The 26,926-nt window shown below is 37.0% G+C and overlaps 1 protein-coding gene across 1 annotated transcript; it reads right to left on the bottom strand.

Moving 5' to 3' along the window:
• On the bottom strand, positions 1,244–10,061 carry LOC109824383 (protein CMSS1). Its single transcript, XM_020390971.1, has 6 exons — positions 9,687–10,061; positions 7,010–7,205; positions 6,225–6,297; positions 5,656–5,705; positions 1,695–1,808; positions 1,244–1,593 (listed from the first exon to the last, which is right to left on the bottom strand). Exons 1-6 carry the CDS (start codon positions 10,000–10,002, stop codon positions 1,467–1,469), a joined length of 876 nt encoding a protein of 291 aa, XP_020246560.1. The 5' UTR covers positions 10,003–10,061; the 3' UTR covers positions 1,244–1,466.

Below are 26,926 nucleotides of genomic sequence, written 5' to 3'. Positions count from 1 at the left end.
GTGAGGGCAAGTGCAAAAGGTTTCTGTCAGTTATTGGTGAGTGATCATATTTGGACCTGAAGGGATGGACCTAACAATAGGGAAAACTGGTATGACATGGCACTGGATCCCAAAGCCAAAGGTTACGTAAATTGATTTGCTAGAGTCTAGGAAGTTTTTTCAATTTCTTTAGTCCATTTCTCTAAACATGTAATAGAAATATGAGTTTCCTGTACATTTAGAGGTGGTGTGTTTACATGAAAAAGCCGAAGTAAAAGAAATTGATGTTATTTCTGCGATTTCTACACAAAAATTTGTGTTTGTGTGTCTGGAAAACTACTTTTAGTACTTTGTTTAATGCGAACGTGGTGCATATGTGACATCCTTGCTTCCTATAACCTATTTTTATGTCGCTAATGACTCGAAAGTACGTGGAGACGTAACTGAAATATGCATTAGTTTAGGAATGAAATTAAATTTTCTATTACATAGATAGCCTTCATTTCTCAATAAAATCCAGAAAGATACTCTTTTTCTTCCCATAAGTCAATCATCCTTCAATTTCTTTTGTTATAGAATCTCATCTGTTTTGACAATATTTCGCAACATCCTACTCATCTTCGGCCGAAAAAGCATCACTTTCAGTTTAACCTTTTTAATATTCAAACAGTTGCATGAAATCACTATTATCAAGTTAATGAACAGCCCAAGGAGACATTACCAATAGGATAAATAGCACTTAAATACTTCATAGTTTCACTCACTTGGCACTTATATACTCACTCGTTTTTTCATTCTAAGTTGTTTAAAATTAATATTGTAGTACCCTCAATCATTTTAAATGTGAAAATTTTCATCAGAATGTTCCCTTATGGCACTCTAAGTATAGAGCTATCTAGGTATTAATAATTATCAAATTTACTACTAAACCTACAAATATTCTATTCTAAACTTATCTTAATTCTACTTTAAATTAGAGTTTGGATCGGTTTAATAATAAATTTAACAAACATTAGAATGAAAATATAGAGCGACATTTGAATGAAAATATTCATGTTTACATGTAGAGGGCACCAACATACCAATTTAAAACAACTTAAGGTACATAAATGCTACCAAACACAAGTGGGGGTATATAAGTACTGAGTGACAATATGAGGTATTTAAGTGCCTTTTAGCCTCACCAATAATCTGTGTTAACTCTACATAATTATGGACCCAAAAAGGAAGAAAGAGGAATGAAGATTAAAAAAAAAAAAAAACAGAGTACAATGCCTTAAAATATGCATAACATTAAAGTTTGGTAAATAGAATATACAAGCAATTATGGGCTTTCTTTATGCCAATCCCAGCATCAAGAGGACAAAACTAAGCATCTAAGAAATTCCTCGAAGAACAAATTATATAAAAATTTTATCCATAATCATTAACACATAAGCTACAACAGAAGTACAAATTGTTGCACCCAAAATTGAGATAACACTTGCTCATTCATCACTTCCACAAATTTTGCTCATCTCAGCAGAAGATACATGGCCATAGAAGCAAATCTTAGTATGGCCTTGAAGAAGCCTCTCGTTAAAATGGCTTTTGTACAAGTCCCAAAACTCGGTGCTGGAAAATATTTAAAAGCAAAGAAATATGATCAGCTAGAAATAATCATGAATACACAATGTAAAAGACTAAAAGGGGTATGTTTTAGTCTTAGTTCTAACCTGACTTGTGGAAGGGTGAAAAGGGAAAAACCCTTGGCATTTCTTTGCATGTCCAATACAATGACTTGTACGCGCGAAAGTAATAGTGCATCCATATCAATTAACTTTTTTATCCTGGAATTTTGTTGATGGAAGAATGAACTTCAGAAATAAGACATAAAAATAAGAAGGGGAAAAAACAGTTAATACATGCTAGGATTGTTTTAAGAGTTGCAATGCAAACATTTAAGTATCCCCATGAATTATTACATTCCAAGTCAAGCATGACTTATAACACCTTTTATCTTAATGTTCTTGAATTCCTCTCCAAAACTTTCTGAACAAAGTTCTTAAGAACTATACTAATTCATTAAAGACTTCGAAGCTCCGCAATCATCAAATGGAGAGATGTCATATTTTTAAACAAACATACTGTAGAATTTAACCTGAAAGAATACACTTGAATCCAAGCTAAATAATTGGTAACTTAATTTCTGTCAAAGCTTTGTAATAGCTAGCCAAATAAACCAAATAGCACCTTACCAGACAAATAATCCTTCAAGGGTCTGGCCTAACTTACCAAATAGAATTGGAATCCCAATGGAAGAATTTTTGCCTAATTTCAATATTCTACCCCATCTCAGCAGCTATCTCAGTATGTTTCATATCTTTGTACCTGTAATTTCAATTGTCTGGTTCACCAAGCATGCTGAGAAATTTCAAATTTTTTTTCCCTTGTACTTATTCCATATGAGTACTCAGTTCTCTGTAATGCAACTTTAAGTCCAGAAAGGATTCCCAATCCTAATTGTGATTTTCACTAGCATACAAGGTTACAGAAGACGATAGGCAGACTAGGCGTTTGAGCCCGCGCCTAGCGCCTAGACACCTAAGCGTATGCCTAGGCGTGTGGCTATTTTTTATAATAATTGATAAAATATATATTAAATTCATTTAAATTTGTGAAAAAATAAATAGAAATCCTAGATCCACAACAAACCATGCATACTTAAATGCTAAATAGCCAAAATAATAATTAACAAGGTTATATAAAGCGCTAGGAGGCTTAGGTGTTGGGCCCGTTGCCTAGAACGTAGGAGATTTTCTTTTTTCTTTTTTAATTACAATAATTGATAGTAAATATTAATGTTATAGAAAGCTTAGATGCCAGACTAGTGTGTAGGCGGATTTCTTACTTTATTTAAGTGGTGGTCGAGGAAGTTTTGTTAAAGGTCGGAGGAGGTAGTAGAGGTGGTCATATTTGGAGGTTAAACAAGTTTGAAGGAGATTGGAGGACGTGGAGGTTGCAACATAGAAAATCACGATCAATGCCTAAAGAATGCAGTCTACATAAACAGACAATGCTCCCCTAAACACTCCCAAAACCTAGGTGGGTAGCCTAGGTACCGCCTAGGCGCTAATTAGGCGGCCAAGGTACCGCCTAGGACTAGGCGGATGCCTAGGCGGACTAGGCGGAGGTTTTTTAAAATAGTGCTAGCATAAAACTTAAAAAGCAACTAGGGGGTAGGCTGTAATAATTCAAGTTCTTTTGGCATAAAACTTAAATAGTGCTGCTCATATATTTATTTATTTATTTTCTCCATGCATGATATTTGATTCCATGGCCATGGCGAACACAAGAGCTTATTGCTGCTCTTACCTTTATTTATTTATTTACTTTCATCTTCATGCATGATATTTTGATTCTTAGCATATGATTATATTGATTCTATGATAAAAAAATTGTTATGTATACAATGCTTAATCGTAGTTATAGGGTACAGTAGAGTATGTAGATTGATTTTAGTATAGTTAATTAAATGACGTATGATATTATCCTAAGATTATTTTAATAGGTATTCGGGTCTTAAGTTATACGGTAATTTTGATGGTTATTTGTATATATTATGTAGGAATCCCAAGTGATTTCGAGGAGGCATCGTAACTGGTATTCTGATAGTCTTTTGTGTTTGTGTAAGTGATGAATTTATACATTATGCACTGCTTATTTTTCATATAAAATTATATTAAGTATACGCGGATTTATTTCTGATGGATTATATCCTTTTGTGTGATTTATTCGCATGTTAAGTATTAATTTGGAGGTGACACACATGGATATTTGGTATAAGCCTATGCTTATTTCTTTCTCGATAATCATGTCTTCTCATATAGTAATAAGTTGTGATGCATATGTGATTGGTTTCACTACTGGTTGGCCTTTAGCAATTCTTTATAAAGTATTTGGTTATATGAACTTTGTTCGTTTTCTTAAAAATATATGCATCTCAGATCAATACACCGGTATATGTCGGATATAAGCAAGCTATTAAAACAGGACTCAATGTGCCTCTATAAGGTTTTATTTTAGCGTTAAGAGCCCAAATTTGGATCTCATCGTCCCGAAACCACGGGCTTAATAATTGTGGGGTTTACCGAGTCAACCGGAGTATAAAGTGTTAACCTCATTGAGTCGTGGCCTGCTTAGTTCCATTTCATGATTTTTTAAACTTTTCTTAAATATTTGCATCAAGTACTAGAGTTCATTGATGATTCTCTATTATTCTTATATTTAGCTTATCATTTGTCGAAATATTTAATTTTTTGTAAAACTAGTGTTCAATGTATGAATTTATCCACTTATTGAGTTGTGAACTCATTGTGTTGTTTTCATTCTTTTCAAAGACTCAGGATTAGGTGGAATTGATGATTTTTTCAAATTCTTAGAACGGAGCAAGGAATAAAATTCGAGATTGTTATTGTCTTCTAGGTGAAGGTTAAACAAAGTCTTTGATGTTTAATTGATAAATTGAGAGTTTTGGAATAATGAAATTCTTTCCTTTAGGTCGAGTTTTATTTCAAGTTGAGGAATATTTGTTTATATTAAGTTAATTGGATTAATGTTGACTTTTGGGATTATAGAGAATATTTATTGTTGGTTTTATTTCAATGAGATTATTTTGATGGTCTTTTGATGAATGTATATTTTTGGAGGATTTTTCACAGGTTTAGTCCGGCTCCAATATTCCTTTTAGGTTCGGAAATTAGGGTCGTGACATAGGCAGGGCAGATACGAGGGGGAAAAAGAACATAGTTAAGATAAAAAGGTGGATCATGTTCTCAAATAAGATCAAATCATTATGGCGAAGAGTTGAAGTTTGATAACAATATCAAAAAAGAAAAATCATAGAACAAAAATAAAATGCATAAATACAAATAACTCCAAACTTTAAAACATCAAGATGAAACATTGCTGGCTGGTCCTCTAGTATCCATTAACCTGCTGTACTGGGTAAGCAGGCTCTTAGTATCATCCTCTATAACTGTAGACCTCATGGTTCAAAAAAGAAAAAAAGAATATAGGCCTAGAATGCAGAAACTCTAGCATCGATAGTGGCCCTAAATACTGTTACCTGGAATATTCGATTGTAATAAAAAGGTTCTGGTTTCATAAACTACAGGGTAGCTGTTTGAGGATTTACGCATAAACAGAAAATTGCAATAGAAGGAAGGCTAGCAGGTAGACTAAATGGTCATGAAGGTTAAATCATGACCAAGAGTAAATGTAACTAAAACTATAGAGCTGAAGTAGCAAACAATAGGGACCATGCTCTGCCTCCCTCTTCTTACCTTGCTCTAATTAAGCTTCAAATTAAATAGATAAACAACCAGAAGTTGATATTTTGGTGTGATTTTGTATTTGTTCCCACCAACACCAATCTGAAGCTATCTAGCAAAGATCAGCGCATTAAGATTCCTATAACCATGATTTTATCGTAAGATCATAATTCTATTAACAGCAGGTCTCGGATCTTTAGAGAACAAAAGTACAGACACATTATATAAACAGGTAAAAAAACCAAGTAACATTTACAAAGAAAGAAATTATCCAATGGAAATCTAATACCATACAAGAGGAGGTTAGAACCAAAACCAAGTAACGAGCAACTGTGTAAAGTAGTGCAAATTACAAATTAATTACCTGCTTGGTGTACCACATGCGATATTTACACGACCTTTTAATAATGCAACCTACAAAATTGTAAAATCATAGTAAGACATGATAATGATAGTGGAGACTACGTAAGATCAACTCTCATCATAAAGCCAGACCCTTGTCCAACACAAATGAAACCTATGCAGCAGACAAATTTATGTCATAAAGTCATATCGTGTACAACACAAGTAAAGCCTATGATGCATGAAAGCTTCTATCGTAAATCCATACTTGTGTCAGGCATCTGTTGGACATAGTTGGCAACCGACTCATATTGGACTCTTCTCAAATGCGTTCCTCAAACTTCTAATATATTTTTCATTTCACATACTTGTAAAATTCTCGTGCATAAATTCAAGATTTCTAACTTTTCTTTTAATGCAAATATAGTCAAAGCAGGATATCAGAATCATACCTTGTAACTTCCATACAGGAAGTGAGATACAATAAGCTATTTCGACATAGAATTAAAGTGCAACAACTTTTGCAACTTTCAATAAAAAAGTAAGTCTATAAAAACAGATGATAAAGTAGGTCTTTGCAAAAGAAAATACCTGCTCCTCCACTTTCATGTGTTTTGCAAACAGCTTTGCCGGACGACACTCTCTTGTCAAAGACTTCAAACCTCTACATAAACATAAAATGTCAATCATAATAGAAGAGAACATACCATCTATCTACAATAATGGTTTAATATATGAAAGCAAATGATTGAGGATTTTTTTAGTTTACATCCTTCCCACGTGATTCTCTAATAACATGCATATAAAATATCATTGTTCTTATTATTCCGTCTTTTTAAATGCTATTAATAACTGTATTTTACTTCAGAAACATGTGTACCTATAAAACCACAAAACTTGAACCAAGTAGGATTATGACCAACCTGAAACTGGAACATTGACATTATGATTTATTATCAATTCTAACATACTCTCTCAAAGCCTATATCTACTGGAAAAACGATCAAAGGATGAATGATAATAAACATAAATGCTAAAGAACAAAGTAAACAAACAGTGATGTATTTAGAGAAATCAACTATAACTTTACGACTAACACTGAAAAACTCACTATTAAGCTTGAATCAAAGACTGAATCTCATGCTATTTCGAAATTGAAATTCTTACTTCTTCCCTACATGCACCAGTAGAGACAGAGTTATCTGTTTATTGATATTTCTGTTGTTTAACTCTTGCAATTAAAACTAAACCTCTTTGTAATGTTCTTGCAAGAAAATTAATACACAAATTAATACAAATTATTAGAAACAGATCATGGTGGTTTCGCTGATTGAAACTCTAACTCAGGACGCCTGCTGTAACACTACTAATATTACCTGAGCAGCTCCAAAGATCTCAATGCGGATGTGCTTATTACAATTATTGCTGGACAACCAGCATCAACCTTTCCCTCTAAAAGTTTCCCTTCACAAAGAACGTCTTTCCAAGATGCTTCAAAAGGAGCCTTCATATGCTCGCCAAAGTTCTCCACATCCTGATCCATACTTTGAGAAAGCTCAACCATACATGTATCTGCACAAATCCAATCTGCCCTTAGATAGGTTTACACAAGAAAACTAAAATAATTGAGCATCACAAAGGAGGAGGATTAAGCAATTTATTAAAAAAATAAGATAATTATATCCAAATTAAGGTGGAAATAATTCAGCAACCTGCAACCAGACTTGATTCCCCAACATAGATTAATAGGTAGTGCCATGAGATGGAGAACACAACATTTCTAAGGTTAGAAAAGCTCCACTTATTGAAGCAGTAAAGAAAAAATAAACCAATTTTTTGTGTTTTCCCCCTAATATTAGACCCTAAATTCTATCCTATTTTTATATTAGGCACCCAAATCTTCATACTGTAATTTGCACATCCAAACCTTCATATTTGTTTGAAACGGGGTGTTACTTTAAAAAACTTAACGGATTTAGGGGTGTAAATTACAAATATGAGGGCGTTATTTAAAAAAACAGACTGGATTTGAAGAGGTAGATTACTACTATGAAGATCTGAGGTCCTTAGGATCTAAAATGAGAAAACTCATTTTTCTAAGAATAGTTTTAAAGTCAAAAATTAATTTCATAATCACATAACACCATGCAGATGACAATGATAGAAAATACAGAATTTGTATCTATAAACTGCATATGCATTATGATTATCCAAAGCATATTTTAATAAAGTAGGAACAAAACTGTATATGGGGTTAAAGTTGGTTTCAGAAGGACATCAACTATGGAAGCATGTGTAGCTCAATGAAACTTAGGGTTCTATGATGAGGATATCAACAGTGGAAGTATGGATAGTTAATTAAATATTTTAGACGAGAAAGAAAGGAACCACATATTTATTATCATATTATGGTTATATGAAAAAAATACAGGACAATGTGCCAACCCATGATTTAGTGGCAAGAAGAAAAGTAATGTATGCATATGGATATTCAACGTCATAAAGATGTCCTTTAGTGCTTAAAGAATGTTGGATCACTCAGGGACTCATGCTAACATTATGCATTTTTAATTGGAGTTGCTAAGGGTCAGTTTGACAAACAGAGCAAAACTGGGCCAGGATCAACATTCACTCAGGGACTCATGCTAACATTATGCATTTTTAATTGGAGTTGCTAAGGGTCAGTTTGACAAACAGAGCAAAACTGGGCTAGGACCAATCCTGGCCCGGTTTTGTGCTAAACTAGTTTTGTTTTGGACCAGACCCCCCTAGTCCAAAACAAAACTAGTTTAGTGACACTATTTGGGCACAAAAAATGGGGTCAGATCTAGCCTAGAATTTTGACAAACAAGAAACAACATAAAATTACGCCAGGCTCTGTCCTGGCCTAATGTTACAAAGTTGCCAAACACTCCCTAATATAATTTTAAAGAGCGGTCTAGGCTCCCGCCTAGATCTAGATGGTGGTTAGACTGCCCACCTAGATCTTGGGGCGCCTAGGGAAGCCCAGACTGTTATGGGGCTGCAAAACTTAGGTTGTGGTTTGATTTCCTCTGTTGCTGCCCGTCCCCCACTTCCCTAGCCTCCTCTACCATCTCCGAACACCTCCTCCATCTCTAACAACTTTCAGCAAAATCTCATCCACCATCAGTTAAACAAAAAAAAAGTATCCGCCTAGGCTCTATGTGCCATGTCAGCGCTTAGCACTTACTGTCATATTGTACTTGTTATTGACTTTTGGAACTTCTAAATTCTCTTCTGTTTCTCTAAAAACATTTGTTTTTGATGTGTTGACAGTTATAAGTAGTCATCAAGAGTGCAGATGGCATTCAAACATCATGTAAACCCTTAAGAGGGTGTTTGGTAGAGTTTTTTTTTTTGTTCAAGGTAGCTTTCAAGCTAGATTTTCCATATCCACATGCTCGGTGACATCTCCAATAAACTAATCTTTTAAGTCCCTTTGGAAAAACTAGGATTCCCCTACTTTTAAATTTTTTTAGCTTATAACCTCATCTAAAGAATCTAGGTTTGACCAAGTAAATGACTTCTCCATCCATGAAACTTTCACAAAAGCTTAATCATAAAAGAAAAAGGCTACCAAAAGCCAGCATAGCTTATAAGCTTCAGAAAATAAGCCTTCCCAAAAACCCTCTTAGTCTGAATAGGTTAACGTCATATAAGCAATTCATAAATGTTTTGACCTTAACATGGATCAACCTACACAAACATTTTTCAACTTTCCTAATTCAACTTCATCTAAAATAGAAATTTCTAATTCTACACTTTCACTTGCACATGTTACACCTCAAATATTTAAGCAGCACTTAACACCCCTAACTTCATAAGGGAGTGGGGGGCTATATCATTTCTGCAAATTTATCCTCCTCAAAATGTGAATCCAGGTTGTTGTTGTTTTTTAAAGCTATGCACTAACTAATATCTAACTCAACGTGTAGTTTCCAAGAGAAAAGCAATAATATCAGTAAAAACATAAACTTCTGCCCACCAAGAAAAAAAATGTAAATTGAAGCAAGCAAAGAAGAAAGCTCAGACCTTTGAAAGCCTCCAACTCAAGAGGCGAGAGCTTGAACCCATTAGCAGACTGAAAATGGTGGAGAAAAAACCGGAGCTGCTGAGCCGCAGGAGCAGTAGAAACTAACGTGAGGCTCTCGCTTCCCTTCTCTTTCTCCTTCTTCTCCTTCTCCTTCTTCTTCTTCTCGGCGATTAATGGGTTGTCGCCGAGAGGAATAAAGTTAGCGTTTTTGCTTCTCTTCACCTTCTTGTCCTTCTTCTTCAATTTCCTATCAATGAATTTGTGCTTTTCTTGAGGATTTTTGCCCTTCGGAGCTTTCGGTTTCTTGATCGCCATTAGAGCTCAGATTTTGCTAGGGGCTTTGCCTAGGGTTTTTTCGCCGCCGCCGGGGTATTAACGGGTCGGGTCGAATTCAGTTTTATACCGGAATCCGAATCATATTTAGATGGGTCTTCTCCTATTAGTCCCTTTAATCTTTCATATTTCGAAATTTGTTGCCACTCAAATTGCAATTAAATGCCACAACCCTTAAATTAGTTTAAATTTAGTCCTTCTAAACATTGAAATTGCTATCGTTGAACAAATCTCTTTGTCAGCAGAAGCGTATAAGAAAATCATCTACTTAATTTTTCTTCTCAAATTTATTCTACTCTATCTTCTCTTAACCAACCACACATAGGATTTTAGCCCAATATTAAAATGGAAACTTCTGCAAGTTCAAGGTAGTTTTATGAATTTCGCATACTTTAGGGATTTCTCTAATTTTTAAAGTGCATGATCCTTTTCTTTGCAAATTATTCAAAAGTTTAGGGGCTTTATTGTGATTTATTCTTATAAAAAAGGGTAAATTTAACTAACACCCCATAAGTTTGGGCCTTTGGCACTTAACCTCAAAAAAGCTTAGAAACTTGAGGGCAAGCTCAACAATTTCAGTAAAGCACCAAAATCCGTAGATTTCTTTCACTTAATCTCCCCATTTACTACGATGGATGTTTATGTGATATTATTTGTTTGGGAGCCCTAAATACGTGCTCATGTCATTGTGGTGATTAAGTGCAAAAAAAATCAAAATGTTTTGCTAGTTTATTGAAATTCCGAAACTTACAGGGTGTTTGTGAGAGTTTCAAACTTCTTGAGGTTACGCGCAAAAACCCAAGCTTATTTGGGGTTTAGGGGCTGTTTGGTTGTATGTTTTTACCATGTAAAAGGATGTAAAGTGTAAAAAAGTGGGTCCCAATGTTAGCTTTCATCACTTTCAATTGTTTGTTTGTAGTTGTGAAAATAGTGTAAAGTGATTTCATATGCTGATGTGGCTTGTAAAGTGATTTCATGAAAAAAAGACATGATTTTAGGAGAAAGCTAACATTGAAGTTAGGAAAAAATAATAAAAAATAATTCCAACCAATATGATCATTTGAGTAGGGACCACTTTTTACACTTTCCAAACAAACAATTAAAGTTTCATTTTGCAAACCAAACAAGTGTTTTATGATTCCAATGGAATAAAAAACAAACAAAGAAAAGTATAAAAGTAAAATTGATGAGATGGACAACAACTTTCCAAGTTGTGTCATAAATATACAACTTTACCAACAACAACCAAACAGCCCCTTAGGAGTGATTTTGTTAGAAATCTGACACAATGTCATAAATGTGTCCAAAAAAATAATAAAAAAATCAAAACCTTGTAGAAAGTGGTGAGATGGATAATCACTTTCCATTTTGTGTCATAAATACTCTAGTTTACATTATACTATCCAAACAATGTAATACTATTATTTTAGGATTCACAAATATTACTAACCAAACAATGTAAACACTCGAATGGAAAGTGGTGAGGTGGATAACCACTTTCTATTTTGTGTCATAAATACTCTAGTTTCCTAAAGGCATCCAAACAGCCCCTTGGGGTTTAGTGAAACTCTTACCTCGTAAATATATCCAAAACCCATAACAAAACTACCCTCCTAATCGTAATCGCGTTCAAAACCCCTCACATTTCCTAATCCTCGTTTTTATAGCCTCTTAAACCAGCCAAACCCCCCCCCCCCCCAAAAAAAAAAAAAAAAAAAACATAACCAAACTAAAGATTCAATCTTTCTCCGCGCGCTTCCGATTCCAAAAACACCAGCATCGTCTCCAAACCTCTCTCTTTTCCAATGGCCAACACGGGTTTCACAGGAGAGTCCGCGTCGCGGCCCAATTCCTCGAAACCTGACGACGAACTGGCCAAACTAGTAGCGAAAGCGGTATTTTTGTGGAACAACGACAGGAAGAAGTACATCGCCGAAGTCAAGTGCTATTGCTCTCTCCCGCCTGGAAAATACAAGTGCCCGTACCATCGAGGAAACAGCCCTCGTCGTTCTTCGCTGGCGAAAAACCGACCCAGCAGCGAGATCAGCAGATTCTCTCCGGCTTCAGACCTCTCCTGCAGGGGGGATGTTAATTATACGTAGTTCTTTTGTAAAGGTTAATTATGAGAGTTTCAGTGTTTGTTTCATGCAAGGGTACTTATGTAGTTTTTTGAGTGAGGCTTGTGAAATAAATTATCAGGTTACTCACAAACTTGTACTCATTTTTTTTAATTCCTATATAAAAATCACGTAATTTTTAAGATGAAGAGAAACAAATTCAACTGACTTGGTTTGTAACACGCAGATATGTCGAATTTCTTTTGGATTAAGAGATATTGGACTTTATGTCAAATTTTGTTAGTTTTAGTCATGATGTTGTTGGAATTGATTCTTCAATTTGCTGGAAACACACACTTTTGTGACGAGGAAAGAAAACCAATTTTCTCCGCTACAACGCGGATCTGAAGAACAAAAGAAGCAAGCAGCCTCAACAATCAATGAATGGTGGTTCCTCCAAGCCGCCAACAATGGAATGGGTCGTGTCAAACGGAACCGATCAACGCTGGAGGAGCGCATTCGCAAACGCCGCGCACTATCAGCGCAAGCAGTTCTAAAATCCACACACATTCATTACTGTCATATAAAACTACAAATACAAAACAGTTTTTTTTCTAACTTACAAACGTGCACAACGTGCACAAGAAACCTGTAACTAACTAACTAAACACTTAACCCACTAAGTAACCAACTAATTAACCTATGAAATGCATAACGTTACAAGATTAATTCAACATTCACCCCCTTAATCTTGTTGCATCTTCTTCACATCCTTCAGTCCTATTTTCTCACGCAGCTCGACAAACCTCTGACGACCAAGTGGCTTTGTCAGAATATCGGCCAGTTGATCCTCAGTCTTCACATACTTCACTTCAATTTCTTCCTTTTGAACACAATCACGAATAAAATGATACTTGATATCAATGTGCTTGCTTCTGTCATGGTGCACAGGGTTCTTCGTGAGAGCAATGGCTGATTTGTTATCTACATTGATGATAACTTTGACAGGTTCACTGCCCTTTAGCTCACTCAACAGACGCCTAAGCCAAACACCCTGGCATGCCGCTGCTGTTGCGGCCACATACTCAGCTTCACATGAGGAGAGTGCCACTACTCTCTGTTTCTGTGATAGCCATGTCACAGGGCTTCCGCCAAGAAAATAGATAACTCCTGAGAGCTGTACTATCGTGCTGGGGGTACGAGCAAAGCCAGAAAGAGGAGTCCTCGAAGGCTAGAAACTCAGTGCCCTTGTTCAAAGCTCATTCGGGCGGTACTGTCTGAGTGGGGTACGAGCAAAGCCAGAAAGAGGAGTCCTCGAAGGCTAGAAACTCAGTGCCCTTGTTCAAAGCTCATTCGGGCGGTACTGCATCAATATCTCCAGCCAGATCACTGTCGCTGTACCCAATCAAGCATTCTCCCAAAGGCTTCTTCCTGTCATAGCAACACCCAAAATTTAGAGTGCCTCGTACATACCTCAATATCTGCTTCACGGCAGTCATGTGAGTTGTCGATGGCGCCTCCATGTATCGGCTCATCACTCCAACTGAGTAGGCTATGTCAGGTCTTGTATTAACTAGATATCTCAAACTCCCTATGACACTTCTATACAAAGAAACATCAACTGGAGGACTGACATTCAGTTTACTCATTTTAAGTCTTGGTTCCATGGGAATTTGACAGGGATTGCATTCGGCCATCCCAAGCTTCTCAAGTATCTTTAAGGCATATACTGACTGAGACAGTGTGATGGAATGTGCATTTTGCTTCACTTCAATGCCCAGGTAGTAGCTTAATAATCCAAGATCACTCATGTCAAACAGCTTCTTCATCTGTTCTTTGAACTTCACAATGTGTTCGACACTTGACCCAGTGATAATAAGGTCATCTACATACACACCAATCACTTGAATTTCACCCCTCAGTTCTTTCTTGTACACAGCATGCTCCATAGGACACTTGATAAACCCCAGTGACTGTAAGCACTTATCAAGCTTCGAATTCCATGCTCGAGGTGCTTGACGTAGTCCATATAATGCCTTCTTCAGTCTCAACACTTGTCCCTCATGGCCTTTGGCTTCAAATCCAACGGGCTGTGCTACATACACTTCTTCCTCTAGCTCGCCATTTAGAAATGCAGATTTTACATCCATGTGGTGTACTTCCCAGCTCTCTTGTGCTGCCAAAGCAATTAAGAGCCTTACAGTTTCTAATCGTGCAACAGGAGCAAATACCTCATTAAAATCCACTCCTTGTTTTTGTACATATCCCTTCGCCACGAGTCGAGCTTTGTGTTTTACTATCTCTCCTTCAGGATTTTTCTTCACCTTGTATACCCATTTCAAACCAATAGCTCGATGTCCTTCTGGTAATTCTGCGAATTCCCATGTATTATTCCTTTCAATGGCTGCAATTTCTTCGGCCATGGCTTGTCTCCAGTTTTCATTGCTTGCTGCTTCTTCAAAACTTGCTGGCTCATCAATAGATAGGAAACATAGACCTGCTTCTTCATCCACCTCAACTGTATCATTGTATACCTCTTGTAGAGAACGATACTTATGTGGTCTCTCTGAGCTTGCTGAATGATCTGCTGTCTCTTCCAACTGATCATGTCCCGATGAGGAGTGAGACGACGCTGCTGCACCTCCAGAAGATTTCGCTGCTGCACCTCCAGAATTCGCTGCTGCACCTCCAGAAGATTTCACAGATACTGGTGTATTTTCAACATTCTCACCTGCATGATCAACCGTGTTTTGTACACTCCCAGCCGGCTCATGTTCATAGTGTACGGTGAACACGTCATGTGAGTGAGCTCCAAATCTTCCTTCTCCTTGTACAGACTCCCAATTCCACTCCTTATCTTCCTCAAATATTGTGTCCCTGCTTACATGCAATTTCTTTGCATTAGGATCATAAACCCTGTATGCCTTTGAGCCTGGTTCATACCCCAAGAACACCATTGGCACGCTCCTGTCATCTAGTTTCTTCATGTGTGGTTTTACAGTCTTTACGTGCACTAAACTACCAAACACTCTCATATGATGTACCTTGGGTTTGTGGCCAGTCCATTTCTCGTAAGGTGTTGCACCTTCCACACTTTTTGTCGAAGCTCTGTTGAGTATATATACTGCTGTCTTCACAGCTTCAGCCCAGAATTCTGATGGAACATGTTTGCTCTTTAGTAAACTTCGAGCCATGCCCACAACAGTCTGATTTCTCCGCTCGACCACACCATTTTGTTGAGGGGAATATGGTGCTGTAAGGTATCTTTTGATGCCCAGATGCTCACAATACTCATTGAATGCGGTGTTCGTAAACTCGCCACCCCTATCTGTCCGCAGGGCTTGGAGCTTTGAATTTGATTCCATTTCTGCTCCTGCCTTTATCTTCTTGAAAGCAGCGAATGCTTCATCCTTGCTTCTCAAAATCTCGACCCACATATATCTGCTGAAGTCATCTACAATCAGCATGAAATATTTATTGCCTCCTAGAGTCGTTGGAGAAATTGGACCGCACAGGTCACAGTGCACAAGTTGAAGTGGTTTATCAGCCCGAAAGCTTGAGTTATGGGGAAATGATGTGCGATGTTGTTTTCCCACCACACACCCATCACACACTTGCATTACATGATCAATGACAGCCATTCCTGTCACCATTCCCTTCTTCGTCATGTTCCTCAATGCCTGGAAATTTAAATGGCCATAACGGGCATGCCACAACCATTCAACTTCAGTTAACTTCCCCATTAAACACACTGAGTGAGTTGTCTTCAAATTTAGAATATACAATCTATTCCTTGATCTTCTTACTCTCGCCAGCAGCTTTCTAGCTCTATCATACACCAACAAACAACCATCTTCTATCACAGTTTTGCATCCATTCTCATCCAATTGACCTAGACTCACTATATTGCTACGCAATCTAGGTATGAAATAAACATTTGTAAAGAGTCGATGCTCACCATTTTGACACTGAAACATCACAGTGCCCTTTCCTCGAATGTTCACAACAGAGCCATCGCCAAACTTGACCTTCCCAGTCACACTTTCATCTAGTTCTGAAAACAGCTCCTTGCAACCCGTCATGTGGTTGCTTGCTCCAGTGTCAAGAAACCAACCAGAGTTGTCGTGCACCACTTCTTCTCCTTCATTCAACTTTGGCTTCACTTTCTCCTCATAGAGCATCACTTCCTCTGTTGTGATCTCCTTATGATTCTCACACTCACAAATTTCCGTCGCTAAGAGTGCTGGTTCTTCATCATCCTCTTGTGCCTCCACAAAGTGTGCCTTTTCATCCTTCTTCTTAGATCGACATTCCGAGGCAAAGTGCCCATAGTTTTGACAAGCGTAGCACCTTACCTTGGACTTGTCGAACTTTCTCTCACGATGATTTGATTCATTCCAGCGACCACCTTCACCGTGCCCGCGACCACGACCACGGCCACACCCACGGCCACGACCACGTCCACTACTCGTTCCTCGTCCTTTATATGAATTGGACGAGCTCTCTCCTTTCACTTGTTTCCCTTTCCACTTTGCACTTGTCAACAAAACGTGTTCATCCTCATTGTCACCATAACTCCGCACTCGTTCTTCATGAGTCTTGAGCGATCCGATGACCTCCTCAATTGTCATCGTGTTGAGATTTCCAAATTGTTCAATGGTGGATGCAATTTGAAGGAACTTGGGAGGGACTGCACGAAGAAGCTTCTTGACGACATAAGCCTCATCTATCTTGTCGCCCAATGCACGAATCTTATTGACAATAGTGGTTAACTTTGCACCAAAATCATCAACTGTCTCCACTTCACGCATGCGAAGACCCTCAAACTCACTTCTCAGATTCTGAATTTTTGCTTCCTTGACACGCTCAGCGCCCATGTGCATTGTCCTCAACATCTCCCATGCTTCCTTGGCCGTCTCCTTCTCAGCCAACACGAGAAGTGTCTCCTCGCTGATGGCTTGATAGATGGCAGCAAGAGCCATCTGATCCTTCCGCATTTCTACCTCATCGTTGGGGTGATCGGGCTCAATGGCATCCCATACACCTTGTGCACGCATATACACCTTCATCTTGATCGCCCATGCTGAGTAGTTGCTCTTTGTGAGCAGCGGGTACTGAAGAGAGACTGTCCCTTCTCTTCCAGTTGTCTTCAACGTCACTGTGTTGCCAGATCCGCTGCTTGAAGGTGTTGAGTCCGCCGGCATGATCTTTGGCATCAAATCCCAACCAAGCTCTGATACCAAATGTTGGAATTGATTCTTCAATTTACTGGAAACACACACACACTTGTGACGAGGAAAGAAAACCAATTTTCAGGCGTTCTAAAATCCACACACATTCATTACTGTCATATAAAACTACAAATACAAAACAGTTTTTTTTCTAACTTACAAACGTGCACAACGTGCACAAGAAACCTGTAACTAACTAACTAAACACTTAACCCACTAAGTAACCAACTAATTAACCTATGAAATGCATAACGTTACAAGATTAATTCAACAGATGTTAGGGTAGTTTTGATTACTAAATGAATCTGCTTTATCTCATTGATTAGTTTTCTAAATCATAGGGAGTCTTCTTAGGGGGGGTTAGTCATCTAGAACTTAAAACTGGAACTGGGATAATTTGTGGGATAAATTTTTAAGGTGTTAGTCACATAGAACTAAGAAATAGAATATTTTTTTATAGTGTTAGTCAAGTAGAATTTTTGTAGAACTAGAACTGTATTATTTTTCTAGTGCGTTAGTCAAGTAGAATTCTACTAGAATTAGAATTGGGATAATTGGTCATAATTATCCCACAAATTATACTGCATATATATATAACCATAAGTTCTCCTCTCTCAAATTATCCCACACATTGGAAAGAATAAAATTGGGGAAAAAAAGTGAAACGCCGCCTCCCTCCCTCTTGGTTAGTTTCTCCGCCTAGAAAATTTCTCTGCCATGAAGTCAATCATCCGTTCATTTTTCTGTCTTTACTTTGTTTTTGTGATGATCAGATCTTTTATTATTATCTTCAAGATGTATTACTTTATTGATAGCTTTTTGACGTTAAATTACTTTATTATTGTTTGTTTGATCTAAGTTTTCTCTCCACAGCAGTGGTTTAGGTTAAGAATATAGTGTTGGTGGGTTAATACTAAAGTTATGCAGGCTATTTATGTTTTTTTATAAGTTAGAAAGCAACTTTGCGATCACATTGATGATTAGATGTTGAATGGTTAATGATGATATCTATTATTATTAAATCGGCTTAGTAAATTGATTGCGATATTTATAGTTCATCTGTCGATCATCTGTTTAGCGGCCATGGATGATTCCTGTGTACATTTCATTTATTTGCTGATTTGGTTTCAGCGATCATGATGAGATTGGTCCAAAGTGTTAATGGCTGAAAAATGCTTATTTTTCTTTCTTTATGATGTTATAAGATTTGAACTTTGACATTTATGATCCTCCACTAGAAGCTCCACGAAATGTTGCTGATGCAGACGATGACTCCAATAAAGAAGACAAGTTACAGACTTAACGAGCAACTGTAGGAGCTTGGAGAAATTCTATGGCAGATGCCATGTGGGATGATAGAAGCCATGTGGGATGATGGAAGTCGAGTCACTCTAGGGATTTAGATTTTTATTTATTTGTAAAATTTTTTATTATTTGAGATGAATAGTGATGCTTTATTGCATTATATTTTATAGTTATTACTAGAATTTGCTTATCAATATTATATTATTTTTAATATACAATTATTAACAATAGTAATTTATACCCACCATTACCCCCACCAAATTATCCTACCAAATTATACAACTTCATAATATTATCTATCATTATCCCACCAAAATATCCTACCAAATTATCCCACTTTACCAATTATCCATCATTGTTCCACTAAATTATCCAAGTGTCAAAAAATTATCCTATTTTATCAATTATCCCAGTTTTACTTAAAAAGTTCTATGTGACTAACCCCCCCTTAGGGTATTGCCGCCGATACTTCCTATTTCAAGTAATTTATATCCTATTAGGGGTCTATTTTGTTTTCTACTTAAGTAGAGGATTATAAATCCTTGGGGGGAGGGGGGGGTGTTAGTCAAATAGAACTCAGAACTAGAACTAAGATAATTTGTGGGATAATATTTTATAATGTTAGTCAACTAGAATAAACTTTAATTTATAGTGTTAGTCAACTAGAACTTTAGCAAAACTAGAACTTAGATAATTGTACAAAACTATCCCGCTTCTTTATTTTTCTATACAAAAAAGAGAGTTCTAGTTTCTCAAGTTATTCCATGTTTTAGCTTGGAACTATGTGGTAAAAAACTAGAACTCCTATTTTTTATTATTTTTTTCTTGTTAGAAAAAGGAAAAATGATTTTATCTTAGTTCAAATATATGTTGATGATATTATTTTTGACGCCACTAATGAATCATTGTGCAAAAAATTTTCAAAGGTTATGTAAGATCAATTTGAGATGAGCATGATGAGGGGGCTTACATTCTTTCTTGGTCTCCAAGTCAAACAAACTAATGATGGGATTTTCGTGTCACAAAGCAAATACGCTAGAGAGTTGGTTAAGAAATTCGGAATGGAAAATTCTAAGCATGCACCAACCCCTATGAGCACCACCATCAAGTTGGACTTGGATGAAAGTGGTAAGAAGGTAGACCAAAAACTTTACTGAGGTATGATAGATAGTTTACTTTATCTCACTGCTAGTAGATTAGATATTATGTTTAGTGTTTGTGCATATGTACGTTTTCAAGCCTCGCCTAGAAAATCTCATCTTACTGCAGTTAAAAGAATTATTAAATATATAAATGGCACTATAGAACTTGGTTTTTTATCCTAAGAACACTTCTTTTGATCTTTGTGGTTATTGTGATGCCGGCTTTGCCAGATGTAAGGTAGACCGCAAGAGCACGAGTGGAACATGTCAATTTTTAGGTAACTCACTTGTTTCTTGGTCCTCCAAGAAATAAAATTGTGTTTTCTTATCCACTACGGAAGCGAAATACATTGCCGTTGATTTATGTTGTGCACAACTTTTATGGATGATACAAATTTTAGTTGTTTTTTATTTACATTTTCATGATATAAAGATATTTTGTATAGTAGTGCTATTAATATTTCAAAAAATTCCGTTTTACATTTTAGAACCAAGCATATAGATGTACGCTATTATTTCTTACATGATCATGTAGAGAGAAAAGATGTATCACTTATTTATATCAATACAAAATCATAATTAGCAGACATCTTTACCAAGCCTCTTAGTGAAGAAGATTTTTGTCACATAAGAAATGAATTAGGCATGTACATCCTTTGATTGTTGTTTTGATGAGTTTTTGCATGCTCTTGGTTTTTGGATTACACAGTTTCATATCTTATTATTTTTATTCGTACTCATTGTCATAACATGTTTGAACACACAAGGTTATTTAGTGGAGTGGTTGGGAGAGACCGAGGTTAATTCCAAGAGGAGTGGGTTGGTAGTAAAGCCTAGGGAGAGGTCGTAAATCCAAACACTTGAGGAATGTGACACGTGCAGGCCAACACTTAGAGGAGTATCTTGTGGGTTTATAACATGTATATTATTTTATTTACCTCATTTTGATGTTGACAAAGGGGGAGAAAAATCTCCTATCCTTTGTGCGTATACATAGGGGGAGTTTTATAAATAGGGGGAGTTTTATAGGAGGGTTTGATAGATAGGGGGAACAACTATCTATAAGTTGACTTTATTTATGCTCCTTTATAATGGTGGTTTGTCATCATCAAAAGGGAGAGATTGTTAGTACTCTTGTTTTGATGATGATTTACAAACCCTATTATTGGTGCTAATTGCTTGTTAAGTGATATTATACAGATTATATTTTTGTCAAGCATTATAGCGTTACAATTGGAGGATTGGATGGAATATGAGCTACAACGATGATATCAAAAGGTGACCGCTTCGTTTTGGCAATCATCGACTACTTCTCAAAGTGAGTCAAAGCAATTTCACTCAAAGAAGTGAAGACAAGCGACGTCGTCAAGTTCATCAAACATCACATCATTTACCGATACGGTGTTCCAAGACGAATTGTACATAACAATGGTCCTCAGTTTGTCAGCAACGCTTTTATCAAATTCTGTAGAAAGTTCAGAATTCAAGATGTCTCGTCGATGGCATACAATCTCACTGTGAACGGATTAGCTGAAACATTCAGCAAGACAATTATTAAGATTTTGTCAAAGCTCGTAAGAACCAACAAACGAGACTGGGATGACAAACTCCATGAAGCTCTCTGGGCATATCACACCATAGTCCGCACGCCTACCAACATACGAGTCTGGGACGACAAACTCGGCGAAGCTCTCTGGGCATATCGTACCATAGTCCGCACGCTTATCGGAGCAACTTCGTACTCTCTAGTGTATGGATACGAGGTTGTCCTTCCCTTAGAAATCCAAATTCCATCCATTCATATCGCTCTTGCAATGGGGATGACGACGGAGGAACAACATCAGAAACATCTCAAAGAACTTGAGATGTTAGATGAAAAACGTCCGGGAGCTCGGCAGCAAATTGAGTTTTACCAAGCCAGAATCTCTAGGGCCTTTGACAAGAAAGTATGACAACGAAGCTTCAAGGAAGGAGACTTGGCTCTTACTGTACAGCGACCGATGATACTCAATTCCAAAAAGAAGGGCAAATTGATGCCCAAATGGGAAGGACCGTTCGTAGTAGAGACAATTTACTCGAATGGTGCATATTGCCTAATCACTCAAGACGGTGATAAACTCATGATGCCTATAAATTGGAAGTTCCTGAAAAAGTACTATCCCTAGTACGTTCGGGATAATCTTTTTAATGAGAAGTTCCTAGAGAATACTATGCGTAGTATTCTTAAGAATAACTCGAGATCAACTGATTATTCTAGATGAAAACAAGTCATATGAATAATTTAATTTTTTTAATCATAATAAAAAAATGATGATTAAGAACCTCTCACCATGGCTAGTTAATCATTTCTAAAATGATTAAAACCCTCCCACTGTGACTTTCCGAGCACTCTTTCATTGAGATGAGATTCAATGATTTCATCGGGTGACTCTGTTAGACCCTAGAGGGGGGGTGACTAGGGTCTTATGCTAATCTAATCCGATTAAATACCAATTAAAGCTAATTAACAAGATGTATTCTTGCAAGATAGATATACAAGAGTTATAAGCAAGAATAAGCAATATATAATATGATATATCCTAGCAAAAAGATATATAGCAAAATATATATGCAAGGATATATAAACTAACACAAGGGTAAACAATATAAACTAGATAGTGGATCATAAAAAGGATGAGTAATGCACAATTGGCGATATAAGATAAATGCAAAAACAACTACGCTAAAGACAAACTCAAACAAGCAATATGATCACGGAGTTCGGACCTTCCGTCCTACGTCTCCGCTCCCCACTCCCGGGGAGAAATCCACTAACACAATCCGATTTGGAAGCCGGAACTTCTTCTACACACTCGGTTTTCTAGCTAACCGAAAACTCTACAACTCATACTATGCAATCACACTCTACACCCACTAAGTGTTGGACCTAACCGTGTCTCCCTCAAGTGCTTGGTTACAACCTCTCTCTAGGCACGTCAACCGACGCCACTCCTCTTGAGACGATCCCCGACTCTCACCACACACTCCTCACTCAGTGTACAAATGTATTACAAAGTGATTCTCACAATAAGCACAAATATAACAAATGATTGTTCTCAAAACAAGGTGAGAACTCAATTAAGCACACTCTCAATGTCACAAACCCACAATCCTAAATTATACTATGAATGTAAATACAATAAGCTCAATAGGTTGTGTGTGAACAAAGAGATAAAACAATATAAACTCAATATGAAATCTAGCTTATGAAATTAAGAACAAACTTATGAAATGCTAGAATTGAGTTTAAGAAAACTTCTCTAAAGATGACAAGAGAGTGGGAGAAGAGTGAATGCTCAAACACCAAAGGATGATCTCCACTTGCTCTTGTGAAATTGAATTCACAAATCAAACTTTTGTAAATGCTTAAAAGCTTTTTAAACAAACACTAAACCCTTAAACAAAACTCTTTAAACTTGTTTTTAAAACTCTCTTTAAAACATTCTCATTAACCATTTAATTGAATACAATGGGGGCATATATAGCCTCCCAAGAATTCAACCAAAAACCTGAGCAAAATACAAAAACAGCCCCTAGGCAACGGTCAAAAAACTAGCCGTTGGAAGCTGAAAACAACATCGTCGGTCGACCGGAAAATTCATCGTCATCGGTCGACCGGACCGGTCGACCGACAGCTATCTGTCAGCCCAGTGAACTTTTGACCTCAGGTTCGGTCGACCGGTGCGGTCGACCGAAATCTGACATATGAAAAACATGTTTTGCTGATTTTAAAACACTGTTTAAAAATATCAAATAAATTCCAAAAAATATAAAACTTTGGAGAATGATTATAGACATGATAATAAACATGCTACAATGATTGGTTTCGAAAAAGGACTTCCCAAATAAAAAATATCATCATTTTGCAAGATAGTCCAAAACACGAAAATGTAAACATGTGAATTTTGACATTTTGGCTAAACCAACTTTTGAAACTTTACAAAATGATTTTATAGACTTGAAGAAAGATGTAAACTATTGTTATGAAGTCTATAAACAATGAATGTAGTATTTTATCAAAATACACATATAATGCACTAAAACATGATTTCATTTAACTAACTAAAATTAATATTGATGAAATCATATATATGCATATGAGTATGAAACAAAAATATGTTTTCTAATTATATTCAATTGTTTCATAGTAAAACTTGAAAACTATCAAACCAAAATATATATGTATATATATAACTATATATATACAAAAACCAAAACGTGTATGTGTGTATATGATTGAGCTTAAAGTACTAACACACATAATATAAATTCCTAAACTAAATTACCCAAGCTAGATCTTGATCTTCAATAAGCTCTTCTAGGTAATCTCGCGGATGAAGCTTTAACTTGGATCTTGAACTTTGAATAGCAAGGCTTCACCGACATTCCGCCAACCTCCTTTGGATATCATCGTTGAAGCGCAATCCATCCATCCTCCAACTACGTTGTTTGTCTACAATACATAGGAAAACACAAATACTAGACAAACAACATTAGTGGTAAATTGTTTGTTAAACATCATCAAAACAAGAAGGTTAACAGACTCTTCCCTCACAAAACTCTCATGATGTAACTGTGGAGTGCTTGATGATTTACGATCCTCCACCACAAAATCCCTCATTGATTAAATTAATTAACGATGGATCCACCCAAATTCTTCGTGGTTAAATACATTCAGACTCCCGCTGTGTTCAAGTCTTAACACTCCCATTGTTGAAATCCTGACATAAAATTTTAATTTGTTGATCCATGGCGATTATCAAACCCACTTCGTGTTAAGTCCCTACAGCTTAACACCAAACCCCCCTACTGAGTGATTTGTACAAGTCAACCTTCTTACTGTTATCTGTACCCCCGCTCCCAATGTTTCTTGGTCAAACCTTTCTACAGTTAGGATCAAAATTAAAATCCCCTTTCGATTCCTTCCATGAATGAGAGGTCCACTTTCAAATTGTGCGATCAAACCTTCATACACTTAAGGTCGCCACAAACTCCCACTTAATCAAACATTCCTACAGTTAGGGCCAAAACCGGAATTCCCTTTTGATAAATGAAAAGTTTTCATTAATTCCTCTTCACTCAAACATTTCTACAGTTAGGGTCAAAGTTGGAATTTTATCTCGATAAATGAGAGATTCAAATTCATCTTGGGTAACTAATCCTATAAAAATTAGGGTTATCCGGATCTTTTCGATTCTCAGAGTGGAAATCCCACTCTTAGTTTCACCTTCTAGGATTCTCGAAGTGGTAATCCCATGTTGAGTTTCTTTTTCAGCAGAAGATAGAATAAAAAATTCTTCCTCTCTGGCATTGGGTTCATCTACGCCCTAAAAAAAGATATGCAGGAGATAGAATATAAAATTCTTCCTCTCCGGCATCGGGTTTGTCTTTGCCCTAAGAGAAGACATGGATATAGAATATAAAATCCTTCCTCTCCAGCACTGGGTTCGTCTTTGCTCCAAGAGAAGACATAACCTTTTAACAACCAAAATTCATGCCTCACATGCATGGGAGGCTTTATCTCGATCCCTAATTAGAGATAAGTCTATATCTAACACATGATATCGGGTGGTCTGCTCCCGTGAAAACGATCGAGTTTATGTATTCTACATCATAGCACTAAGAATCCATGCATTTCATGTATGGGGGATTTTATCTTGATCCCTAATAAAAGATAAGTCTACATCTAACACTTACTGTCGGGTGGTCCATGTTTGGGGTGAAAGTTGATTTCTTCATTGTCATTGAATCTGATACAATCGTTTATCGATTACAAATTAAAAAAAAGTCGATCTTTCTATAAGATCTTCTTACACAATAAAAAATAAATAAATACAATCTCTTTAAAACACATGCAAATGATGTTTATCACCCACTGCTTCGCATGAGATCTTTGCCTGTGCCGGAGACGTGTTTGTCTGTGGACAGCCACAAATCAGATCCGGTTGATAAAAAAATTAATTAATAATCTTGCTTCACAAAGGAAACAATCACAGAAGTGATAATCTCGACCAAGCGAGATTACGACTCTTCTCGAGACCAAAACCAAGTTTAATCCGGAGGAAAGGGGGGACGGACCTCAGATCCTTCGAATAGCTTCCTCTTTATGCTGAAGTTCGCCAAAATCTGCTAGCCCTCCTCTGAAATTTATGCTCCACTCTTCAATTTGACAGCACCTCGTCTTCTGATTTCAGATCCCTTAAATGAAGACCCTAGGCTTGTATTTATAGGCTTCAGCTGTAGCGTTTAAGGATAAGAATTAATGATTTGACCTTATCCGTAGTTAATAACTGCTTAATCATGTTTAGGGATAGCTTCAAAACAGCTGGGAAGCTCTGAAACGATCAAATCCCGTAAAAACCCGTCGAAAACACGTTTTCGGCTCAAAACTGTGCGAGCCACCAAATGGTGGCTCCCCCCCGGGTGGCTCGGCCCAAGGCCGAGCCACTGGCTTTGGCCGAGTCGTTTTGACGAGAGTCGGTCGTCAGGGGCTTTTCCCATGTATCAAATCCCATAAGAGGGTGCTCTTCCTTTTTTGGAGTATTTTAGTCATTTAATCGCATAAGACCTAACCAAGTACATTGATGTTATCTGACAAAAGGAGAGTTCAGTGACATTTTCTAAAGTTTTGGGGGTTATCTAGAAATGGGTCAAACTTGGGGTGTTTCCTAATGCAAAACCTATTTCTTCAAACAAAAATAGTCGCGCGCCAATTAACCAATCATTTCCAAAAACATCTCCTAATCCTAATCCTAATGGAACTCAATCTCCTAATCCTAACTGTTTAGTTTCTAAACAACTCCCAATCCTAATCGGACTCAATCTCCCGCTGGATTCTTGTATAAAATAGCCCCCTACCTAATAAATTTACTTCCTAGTTTTCCCTCTAACAAACTAAATTAGTTTCAGCCACTCTCTCTCTGCTCTCTGCCCTCAACTCTCTGTCTCCTTCTAATGGCGATCAAATTCAAGTGTTCATCAAAACCTACGGAGCCTCCGAAACCTGCAACTCTCGCAGCAAACGGGTTTGCCTCATTGGTCGCCAAGTCGCTGTTTTTAAGGAACAACATCAACAAGAAGAAGAACAGCAAGAAGAAGACGGAGATACCTAAACTCGTCAAGAATTTCAAAA

This window comes from Asparagus officinalis, chromosome 9 (assembly GCF_001876935.1).
Source record: "Asparagus officinalis chromosome 9, Aspof.V1, whole genome shotgun sequence".
Classification (NCBI taxonomy): domain Eukaryota; kingdom Viridiplantae; phylum Streptophyta; class Magnoliopsida; order Asparagales; family Asparagaceae; genus Asparagus; species Asparagus officinalis.
Note: the sequence above shows the minus strand (reverse complement) of the source record. Positions and strands in the feature narration are given on the sequence as shown.